At 54.0% G+C, this 10852-nt stretch overlaps 1 protein-coding gene across 1 annotated transcript; it reads left to right on the top strand.

Moving 5' to 3' along the window:
- The first annotated feature begins 961 nt into the window (after positions 1-961).
- AP2M1 (adaptor related protein complex 2 subunit mu 1) lies at positions 962-10158 on the top strand. Its single transcript, XM_081066978.1, has 11 exons — positions 962-1090; positions 3058-3174; positions 5054-5319; positions 6046-6128; positions 6739-6874; positions 6961-7102; positions 7746-7865; positions 7963-8098; positions 8200-8297; positions 8768-8879; positions 9556-10158. The coding sequence occupies exons 2-11, from the start codon at positions 3101-3103 to the stop codon at positions 9688-9690; spliced, it is 1302 nt and encodes a 433-aa protein (XP_080923104.1). The 5' UTR covers positions 962-1090; positions 3058-3100; the 3' UTR covers positions 9691-10158.
- Positions 10159-10852: the final 694 nt, after the last annotated feature.

Here is a 10852-nt window from a genome sequence, read left to right as displayed (position 1 = left end):
CTGGAAAGAGGATGCTAGGGACAGTAAGGCTTGCAAGGTTTGCCCTTTCTTGCGCTTCCATCCTTCCTCCAATGATGGTCTCAGCCCTAAGTAGGGAAGGCATCACGGTATCTCTCCCTAAAGAAAGAGAAGAGCCAACAGATTTTCTTCAGGTCCTGCAAGAGCCAGTCGGGCCTTTCATGTTCAAGGATTGGCTCTGTCTTTTGTTTTTGGCTTGGATATGAAGCTTGACACTGTTCATCATAAGGGATTTCAAATCCCATGTCCAATTAAATTCAACTAACCAGCGGTTTTCTAAGCAACATATATGTCACTGGAAGGCACACAGGTTGTGGCCTTGAGCTGACAGTCACCTAGGTATAGCTGAAGTAGAACATGGACGTATTCTTGAAAAGCTTTAGCTAGTTTCGTCCAAGTACTTGCCTCCTTACCCACCGTTCCCTTCCTTGAGACTTGATCCCTGGGAACCGGCTCATGTCTAGCACAAATATATGCTGAAAAAAAACTTGGTAGAATCAGAGGTGATGTTAGAAAGCAGTAAATTCAGCACAAACACTTCTGCTGCCAAGCTGTGTGCTGTGTATAAAGTGAAGATAGTCAGCCTTCGGACTCTGGAGGCAGAAGAGGCCTGCAGCAATCCAAGGCTTAACAGATGGCTTTCAACAAATGGCCCTAGAACTCGAGGCATTCATAAAACACCGAAATAGGAAGGGGAGGGACTGCAATTACCAGAATGCTCAGTGGGGAAAATGAAGTGAGCGTGAGCGGCGTATGCTGGGATGTGTATTTCGGGTAGGGCTGGATAAGGCCACTCCTCCCCTTCTTGTCAAAGGTTCTTGAAGGCATTCGGTAGTTGTAGTTCTGCTAAACTTGGAGAGCTTAAAATTGTCAGCGAGTAGTCTGAGGGTCTGACGGGATTTGTAGTCCGCGCGGGAGTCGGACGCGCAGGCGCACGCGCAGCGGAGGCCGGGGCGGGGCCGGGGCACTGCGGCGAAAGCAGAGGCAGCGGGCGGGCAAGCAGGGGGCGGGCGGACATCTTGGAATACGGAGAGTGGCCGGGCGGGCGGAGCAGGGGGTCCGCGGACATCAGGTGAGTTCGAGATCTGGCCTTACGGGGTGAGGCAGGACGCCTGCCCCGCTGCCCGGCTTTGCCCTTCCCTGCACTGCGCTGCGCGGAAAGCTGTCCACACCCAGGAGTGGCCTCAGCCTTCAGATCTCGGAGGGAGCTGAAGGCGGGGCGGGGGCGCCCGGGGCGCAGTTGCAGGGCAGGCGGGGAGCGGCGCCCTCCGCCTGACCCGCCCGGCGCCTCCCGTGAGAGGGAGACCCACTGGAATCCTCCCGGATCGGGGGCGCCACGCGGCTCCCCCCGCCGTGGGATCGTGACAGCACCCCTGCCCCTCGGCGCCTCCTCTCAGCGCAGGGACAATTTCCCAGTCCCCCAGGACAGTGACACCCCCTTGTGCCGCCTCCTCGGAGTGTGACAAGCCCCCCACCCTGCGGCACCCCTCCCTCCCAGGTGACACCCGCGGCTTTTATTCCTCAGACTTGCGACAGCCCCGCACCCCGTGGAATCGTTTTCTTTATTTTCTGCGACGCCTTCCTACCCGGGGGCAAGCCCACCAGCTCCTCATACCGCTCCACACACGCGAACCCCGAAGCAGGCCGTCACCCCCTGGTTCCCTCACTCCCCACGGCCAGTTCCCCCCAGTCTTCAAGGCCCTGACCTTTGCCATAGTGACACTTCCCTGCCGGTGCCCCCACAGCCCCGCGCCGCCTGCTGCACACGTGCCCACCTGGCGGGGCTGCCTGGCGGGGCTGCCTGGCTGTTCCTTCACTAAACCCTCCGCTCCTGCCCGGGCCTCACCTCTGCTGCCCTGGGCCCCAGCTGCCTACCACCTGATACCTGGGAACCTTTGCCCGGGGCTGCACCTCCATTTTGCCTTCCCTCTCCAGCCTCCTTGGCGCTGAGAGATGGGATGTGTCCACCACCTTGACAGACCTCTCAGAGTCTGGGAGACTTTGATAGCCACACTAATAGGCTGTATTTTACAGTTTAGAAAAGTCTGCTCAACTCCTCCTGTGCAGTTAATACCAGGGCTAACCCAGGAAATGTAGAACTAAATTAACCGCTTTTGTTCATGCAAACAGTCTTAGTTTGACCCAAATAATTTGGATTAAATAAGGCATCCTGTCCCTTGCTTGTAGGCACTCAGGCCAGGAGTGAGTTGTATTGTGGGTCTGGAATCACAGAATTTCAGCTGGAAGGATCTCTTAATTTTATGTACCTTCATCCCACCTCCGGCTTATTTTTATTGTACTTGGGAGCTAAGAGCGAGCCTCCCGTTTTGAAAGGGGGCGGGGGGGGGGGGGGGGGGTTGAAAATAACTAGTAAGCAGCTTGGGTCACTGAAGTTAGTAGGCCAGGGCTGAGGCCTTTCCCTTCTGCTCTTTTGCCTACTTATGGGACTGCCTGGCTGAGCCTAAGGCCTCCCTTCTTTCCTCCATCCCCCCACCCTGCACACCTTTTCCTGGAATGTTTAGACTTCTGTGAATTAGAGAGCCAGAGGTTCAGGCCCTGCCTCCTCCGAAGGGAAGTAGAGCCTGAGACTGCTTCTAAAGCTGTGCCTCGGGGCCGCAGCCTGAACCTACTGAGTAATTCCTACCGCCATTCCTGCAGCCGCAGGCAGGCCTTAGCAGTGACTCACTGGTGGGAGCCGGAGTGAGTCTGCACAGGAAGGAGCTGAAAAGGATCCATGCTGAGCTCAGCTCTGAAAAGGGGAAAGGGGCTACTACGTGGGCTCAGCCCCAGAAAAGGGAGGGTTAAAATGGCCTTAGAATCCTGGGCCCAAGTCCCTCACCATTTCTTCCTCCTTTCCAGTGTGGGATAAACAGGAACTGGAGCCTGGCTAAGGGGAGGGGCATGCCTGTGAGGGCTGCAGGGTCACTTACTGGAGACTTGAGTCAGGGGAAAAAGCCCCGATTGTGACCTGCACCGCCCCACAGGGGATGCAGGAAGGGTTTATGAGGCCTTCCCTTACCCTGTCCCTGCTTATCCTAGGTCTTTTCTCAGAACGATGGGCCTCAGAGACTGAGCTGCCGCCATGATTGGAGGTTTATTCATCTATAATCACAAGGGGGAGGTGCTCATCTCCCGGGTCTACCGAGATGACATCGGGTGAGTCCCCTGGCTGAGCCAGCTGTGCCCCCCCCTGCCCAGCCCTCCTCCCCAGCATGCAGGGCCAGGTCTGTTCCTATCAGGCTTGACTTGACCACTCCCACCCCCTGCTGCATCATGGAAGCTCAGCCAGTACAGCCTGACTCCCACGAGGTCTGGTGGCATTGGCCTGGCAGCCAGTTGCTGGCCACTAGACGGGACCTGTGGAATGGCGTGGTCTCCAAAGTCTTAGGAGCTCTGGCCTTTCCTGCCTCCTATTTCCCTTCGTGGCAGACCTGGTAGCTGGAGATGACTGCTTTTGCCTGGTCAGCTTGATTCCTCAAGCTGAGGAAGAGGGAGATCTGTTTCCACTGGGTGGAGTTAGTGGCCAGGCTGGAGGTACTAATCCATCTAAGTCTTGCTTTCAAAAGCCTTTCTCCTGGTGAGAGCCCTCACTGGATTCTTTTTTTCTTTTTTCATTAAAGTTTATTGGGGTGACAATTGTTAGTAAAGTTACCTAGATTTCAGGTGTACAATTCTGTATTACATCATCTATATGTCACATTGTGTGTGGCTTCTCTTACAAGCCTCTCCAGGCTGCCTAATCCTCTTCCATTCCCACTCCCTTTCTCAGAAGGAGGCAGGCTGCTAACCTAGCTGTTTCAGTTCCTCTCGGCCATTTCTGGGGGAGAGGTTGTGAGCAAGCCTGAGGCACCCTCCGGGTCACTGAGGGGAAGGTGGAAGGGCAGGGAGGCTGTGCTGCCCTTTCTGGCCTATCAGAGTAGACCTGGAATCGCTCCTTATTCTGGGTCCCTCAAACCTTAACCAGGAGGCACAGCTTTGCTTCTCATTCTGCCCCACCCTGCATGCCACTGCTCTTTCTTCACTGAAGGGCATGTCCTGGCCTCAGCAGCTCTAATGAGATTAGGCTCCTCTGGTCTGTGCTGCCCTGTTTTTCTTCTCGAAGAGCTTGGGATGAACAGAATGGGTCTGCTGCAGGGGCCCAGCTCCTTGGCTCCCAGCTCCCTGGCTGATGAGCTGGTGTGGCCTTTGTGGCTTTTGTCCATTGGTTGGTGGTGGGGCATGAGCTAGAGTTGTAGCAGAACCTGGCTTGCCTGAGCCTGGCTGACTACACCCATCCGTACCCACCTCTGGCCATGGTGGACCCGGTTAAGCCAGGGCCAGGGCATACACTGTCCTGCATGCTTTGCTGTGCTCTCTGCTCCTTGCCTGTCGCTTGTCTGCTTCCTCCTCATGGTGTGTGCTGCCCACCCAGTGTGTTGTGTGTCTAACCCTCTCTCTCGTTGGTGTCACTCTCCTCTTCTTGCTGGCGTCATTTCTCTCATCCCATCTCATTGGCTGCCGTAGCAATAGGTAAGCGGCCTGTCAAGCTGCCGCCCAGGCACATGTGGGTGGGGGGGCCCTGCCCCCCCATCAGTTTTTCTCATTCCCTGAGCTTGCCCTGGAATTGGATCCTGGACAAGAATGGGTGACCCAGCTCCATGGCCCCTTTAGTGCTTCTCCCTCAGATTAGAGCTTTCTCTAAACTCATGATGGCTTTGTCTAACTTCTGGGGGAGCCACCTTCACCACTGGTGGGAATCACTAGTGGGAAGACTGGGGAAGAAGCACGATCTCTTTCTCATGTGGGCCTGGGCTCACTGAGAAGCGAGAGAGGTGGCAGCTGGGAAATTGGGGCCAGGCCTGGGAGTCAGGAACATACCTCCCTACACCTGATGGACTTCACTTTATTCAGGTTACATCTGTCCTCCTGTCATTGGGTTTCAGAGTATGAGTCAGACTTCAGCAGTGAAGTGGGGGTGCTGGTAGCAGCTGTGGTGGATTCCCATAGAGTGAGGTTTGCCGGTGCTGAGCAGCCTGTGTGCACCCTTTTCCCTCAGGAGGAACGCAGTGGATGCCTTTCGGGTCAATGTCATCCATGCCCGGCAGCAGGTGCGCAGCCCCGTCACCAACATTGCTCGCACCAGTTTCTTCCATGTTAAGCGGTCCAACATCTGGCTGGCAGCTGTCACCAAGCAGAATGTCAATGCTGCCATGGTCTTCGAATTCCTCTATAAGATGTGTGACGTAATGGCTGCGTACTTTGGCAAGATCAGCGAGGAGAACATCAAGAACAATTTTGTGCTTATATACGAGCTGCTGGATGGTGAGGCTGGCGGAGTTGGGGGCCTAGGGTGCGGATGAACCTGGGGGGCCTTGCGTGGAGGTGGGAGCACATCTGAGGCACCAGGGCCCTCAGAACTTTCTTTCCTGACTGTCTGGTCTGTTGAGCCCTGAGAAGTCCAGTCCAGATCCTGACGTGAAAGCTGCTCCAAAGTGGACCAGAAATAGGCCAGGCTGGTGCGTGGGGTGGGGAAGACCGAAAGGTCTTTCAGGGGCCAGGAACCTGGCGGGGATTGGGTGGCTGGGCCTCCTGTGTAAGCCCGTTTCATCCTCTTACCTTTGTGCTTTGGGCTTCAGTTCACTGTCCTCCCAGCTTTCCATCCCAACAGCTGCCGCAGAGCCTGGAGGACGTTGAGATATTATAAGCCCTTCGGGGGTTACCTGTGTTCCTCTGTAGGCTGTGATCTAAGTGAACAGAGTCCTTCTGCCTTCCCAACATCTGTTTTCTAAGGCTTAGGGCTTCTTGACCTTTTACCCACCAGCCATGTGCCTCTTCTGCTGATTTTCTTTGAAAAAATCTGACATTTTAATTGTTTTCTTTTGAAGCACAAATCCCAGAGTAAACACTACAAAGCTGGAAGACTTTGCTGCAGATGACCCCACACCCTTTTGGAGCTGTGCTGGTCAGACATGTCCAGGCCAAGGGCGGGATAGGAATGATGGAGCCTACAGCTTTGTCCAGGGTCTGATGGCTCCCTTCCTTTTGCAGAGATCCTAGACTTCGGCTACCCGCAGAACTCAGAGACAGGCGCGCTGAAAACCTTCATCACCCAGCAGGGCATCAAGAGCCAGGTATTCAAATTACAGCCACACTCGGGGAGGAGCCCAACATCCCTGCATCCAGTCTGGCCCGAGCCTTGTCCTAGCTGACTCAGGAGCCTGCCTTTGACAGGAAGTGCTGGCCTGAGCCTTCTGCCATGACTGCAGGCCTGTTTTGCTCTGTGTGGTCCCCTCCTGACTCAGGAACAGCTGACTCAGCCTTTCTATTACTGGGAATATAGCTCAAACAGTTTCCTTCTGTACTGGGGGGCGGGGGAATATGAGCTGCTCTGGGGGCCTGTCGTTCCTCAGGAGGAGAGAGCTGGGCCCTCCTGTGGGATCCAGGCTCATAGCCTTCTCCTCCTTCTGTTCTGCCTGCCTCTTCCCGTCTGTGCTCCCCTCCTGTTTCCTGTGGGCTCCTCATTGGCCATGACCTCCAGCATCAGGTAAGCTGTTCTCTCAGCTTCCACCGTCACAGCTTTGCTCCATTTTCTCCAGGCCCTGTCCCATGGGGCTTGTGGGGACGATGGGTTCCAGGGTGGGGACTAAAAGGAGGGGGACGAGGGTGGAGTGGGGATAGAGACAGGATGCTTGAAGGTAGAGAGGAGTGAGGCCATTGCTGTTTGTCTCTGTGTCCATGCAGACAAAAGAAGAGCAGTCCCAGATCACTAGCCAGGTGACTGGACAGATTGGCTGGCGGCGGGAGGGCATCAAATATCGCCGGAACGAGCTCTTCCTGGACGTGCTGGAGAGTGTGAACCTCCTCATGTCCCCACAGGGTGAGGGCCCTCTTGTGATGAAGCTGGTGAGGGGCTGGGACAGGGCCCTGGTCCTGACTCAGCTGATCCATTTATCTGTGTCACAGGGCAGGTGCTGAGCGCCCATGTGTCGGGCCGGGTGGTAATGAAGAGCTACCTGAGTGGCATGCCTGAGTGCAAGTTTGGGATGAATGACAAGATTGTCATTGAGAAGCAGGGCAAAGGCACAGCTGATGAAACAAGCAAGAGGTACCTGAGGCAGGGGAGCTGGTGGGAGAGGGTGGACCTTGGAGGGCTGAGCGGGGCCTGGTAATTAATTCACAACTTTCTTCTGGACATCATTTCTGCAGTAATACAACCTCCCTCTTCCCGAGGGTGTGCTTGGCTGGTTGCTCTTTTTTGTTTTTTGCAGTGAGGGGCTTCCTTGGGGTAAGGTGGCATAGGCAGCTACACCCCTTGAGCTCAGGTTACCCAGAAGGACCCACTGTTTGTTTTGGGGTGTGTTCCAGCCAGAGCAGAGGCACAAGCAGCCTGAGCTTAGATGTGCTGGCCCCACCCCCGGCTGGTTGCTCTTGACATCTGAGACATTGCCCTCATACTCAGAGAGTAAGCCCCTTTGGTCCCCAGGTCCAAGGCTCTCCTGTATAGACTGATGGCCTCTGCCCAGTATGCCTGAAACCTCTGGGTCCCAAGAAGCTTGCAAAGCTCCCGCTCATCCCTAACTCTGGTGCAGGGACCCCCGAGTCATCCTGCATCCTGGCAGCTTTCCATAGTCTATAGTGGAAACCTTGCCCGGGTTCTGGCAGCCTTTGGGTGTGGGGTAACCTCCCAGCTCAGGTCTCTTCTGACACGCTCCTGTACCAGTGAGGAGACTTTCTGCCCCTTCTTGCAGCGGGAAGCAATCAATTGCCATCGACGACTGCACCTTCCACCAGTGTGTGCGACTCAGCAAGTTTGACTCTGAACGCAGCATCAGCTTCATCCCACCAGATGGAGAGTTTGAGCTCATGAGGTGCGTTTGGGGTGTGAGGAGGCGGGCTGCTGGCAGAAAGGGGGCAGAGAGAGGAGGACAGGCTCTGCTATGCCAACCTTGCTCCCCACACCTGAAGGTATCGCACCACCAAGGACATCATCCTTCCTTTCCGGGTGATCCCACTAGTGCGGGAAGTGGGACGCACCAAGCTGGAGGTCAAGGTGGTCATCAAGTCTAACTTTAAGCCCTCGCTACTGGCACAGAAGATTGAGGTGAGGACAAGGTCGTGGGGAGGAAGAAGCATTTGTCTCCGTGAATAAAGGCAGCTGCTGTCTGGGCTTGATAGCGCTCCCTGACAGGTGTGCTCTTGTAGGTGAGGATCCCAACCCCACTGAACACAAGCGGAGTGCAGGTGATCTGCATGAAGGGGAAGGCCAAGTACAAGGCCAGTGAGAACGCCATCGTGTGGAAGTGAGTCTTTCCTGCAGAGGCCACAGCAGGGCTCAGGATGCCTTGGTGTACCCTTTTTTTCAGTCATACCTTTCGTCCCAAGTGGGTATGTGGGGGTGGGGGGGCGCCTGTCTGCTCCAGGAGCCTCTGCTTATGCTCTCATTCCTTATACCTCGGTGTGAGTGTGCACGTTTGCACTTGCGTGCATGCATACATTTATTTATCAAGATGCTTTAACATTTGCCCTTGTAATATGTCTGTGAAGTAGACAGAGTAAGGGATGGCATGCCCGTGTATCTAAGCAGAAACTATAGCCCTCGGTGCTAAAGGGAGAGCAGACCCAAGGTTCCATAGCGAGTGGTTATCAAGGTCCTCACCACATTTCCTTGTCCTAGCACCTCCCCAGAGCTTCTGGGTTCTCTCCCCCCAGCCCCTGGAAATTCCTCTAATCTATCAGGGGTACCTGCTGCCCTTTGCCCCTGTGTTCCCAGGATCAAGCGCATGGCAGGCATGAAGGAATCACAGATCAGCGCAGAGATTGAGCTTCTGCCCACCAATGACAAGAAGAAGTGGGCTCGACCCCCCATTTCCATGAACTTTGAGGTATGGCAGAGGAGGGGCCTGGACCGATAGCATGGTATGCTAGGAAAGATCTTAGAGATCATTCAAATCAACCCCTATACCCTTACCACCTGCAGATGAGGAAACAGGCCTAGAGAGAGGAAGTGACTTTAATTCATAGACCCATTTCCTCCCGCTCCAGGCCTCCAACCAGAAATTGTTATTCATGCTAACAAAAATATTTGACTTTTTTTGGCTTGTCATAAAATAATCTTTGGAAATTTTTAGATTGCTTGCATACCAGATAAGACAAAGTTTACTTACAGACGGAAAAATGGGCTGACTTTGCTTTGTGCGTGTTAGACATACAATTTTCTCCACCTTATTTTTTAAGTCCATAATATTGAACAAGATGAGTATGTTCTAAGGCAGGTCTTGGTTGCTCCTTCCTGCAGATTAAAGGAATTGATTCAAGTTATCATAGGCAAGGCCTGACTTTAAACCCACGTGATTGCTAGTTACTCTTGGACATGCTTTCTTCTTTAGTAACCTCTTAAGAGGACCCCTCACTACCCCAGCTTCCCCTAGCTTCTTTCAGGACCCCAATCATTCAAACACCTGTAGGAGAGAGATGAAGCAGGGTAGAACTACAGAACTTCCCAGGGGAGAGTGGCTGTGAGAGGAAGGCCACATTTCTAACAAGCTTCCCCTTGCCCAGGTGCCATTCGCACCCTCTGGCCTCAAGGTGCGCTACTTGAAGGTGTTTGAACCGAAGCTGAACTACAGCGACCATGATGTCATCAAATGGGTGCGCTACATTGGCCGCAGCGGCATTTATGAGACCCGCTGCTAGCTGCCCAGTAGCAGTTAGCCTGCCTCCCCACCCACCCTCTTCCACAGGTCCAAGTGCCCCCACCACCACACATCAGTGTCGCCTCCCTCCTGCTTTGATGCCTTCCCTTTGCATCAGCCCGAGTCTAGGTCTGGACCAACCACATCGTGAGTGGGACTGGTGGAGCCGTCCCTCGGTTCCCTGGGCAAGGTGGTTTCTGGGGCTCCTGCTTCTCCATCCATGTCTGCCCTGGCCCAATGCCAGGCTCTGAGTTCCGTGACCAAAGCCAGGTGGGCTCCCTCTTCTCCCTTCCCCTGTGGCCACATCTCTTGAGGGGGAGGGTTGGCTGTCCCTCACCTCAGAGCTCCCCCAATGGCCAGTAACAGATCCCCAGCCCTCAGTCCCTATTCTGCTTTGGGATAGTGTGAGCTTCATTTTGTACACGTGTGACTTCGTCCAGTTATAAACCCAATAAACTGTAGAGCGGAACTGCTGGCTAAGTGTTGATGTGGGAGCTACATGGGGAGGAGAACTGGTGCGACTGCGCTTCCCATGTCTTAACACTGCTTGCTTTGAGTAGGATTTTCTATTAAGAGCTCTCTCAAGGCTCTTCCCTTGTCTTGGTCGCAATTGTTAGGCCTCTCCAAGGCCGTCCAGCCCCTAATCCTGATTTGTGTTAGTCCCAGGTCTTCTCTCTCCTCTGAGAAGAAAACTGCTTCAAGGGCAAGCAGACCCACCTGGCCCTGGATCCCTGAGGGTAGAGATTCTTTCCCTAGTTCACCCCTAGCCTTAGGCAGGTATGTTCTAATTAGCAGAGATTAAGCCAAATTTACATTTCGTTTTTTCAGCCTTCCTGAGAAATTTACTGACCTCTTAATCCCATTCCCTTCCCAAATGCCCAGGCTTCCCAAACCTTGGTTAGGTGGGTAGCAAATGGGAAGATTTGACTCCCCAGGCCTCTTAAAAATTCCTCCTTTCTGTACCCCCTTCTTCACTGCCTGAGGAGGAAGTGATGTTTCATATTCTGCTGGCGTGGAGCAGATAAAAGCAGATTATCTCTCACGGGTTTTCCCTTGCTTGGTGTCAACCTTTTTAAACCTAAAAAAGCTATTACAGAAATTTTCAAAAATAAACAAGTAGCAAAATATAATGAGCCCGCATGTCCCATCATCCAATTCAACAA

This window comes from Rhinolophus hipposideros (assembly GCF_964194185.1).
Source record: "Rhinolophus hipposideros genome assembly, chromosome: 2".
NCBI lineage: Eukaryota > Metazoa > Chordata > Mammalia > Chiroptera > Rhinolophidae > Rhinolophus > Rhinolophus hipposideros.
The sequence above is the reverse complement of the archived record's forward strand: the minus strand, read 5'-3'. Positions and strand labels throughout refer to the sequence as shown.

What these genes read in the sequence shown, in the direction of transcription:
- AP2M1 (XM_081066978.1), top strand. Translation starts at nt 3,101, where the DNA reads ATGATTGGAGGTTTATTCATCTATAATCACAAGGGGGAGGTGCTCATC. An exon ending in GGAGAGTTTGAGCTCATGAG is followed by an intron (nt 7,866 to 7,962) that starts GTGCGTTTGGGG and finishes CCACACCTGAAG; the next exon opens with GTATCGCACCACCAAGGACA. An exon ending in CCATTTCCATGAACTTTGAG is followed by an intron (nt 8,880 to 9,555) that starts GTATGGCAGAGG and finishes CCCCTTGCCCAG; the next exon opens with GTGCCATTCGCACCCTCTGG.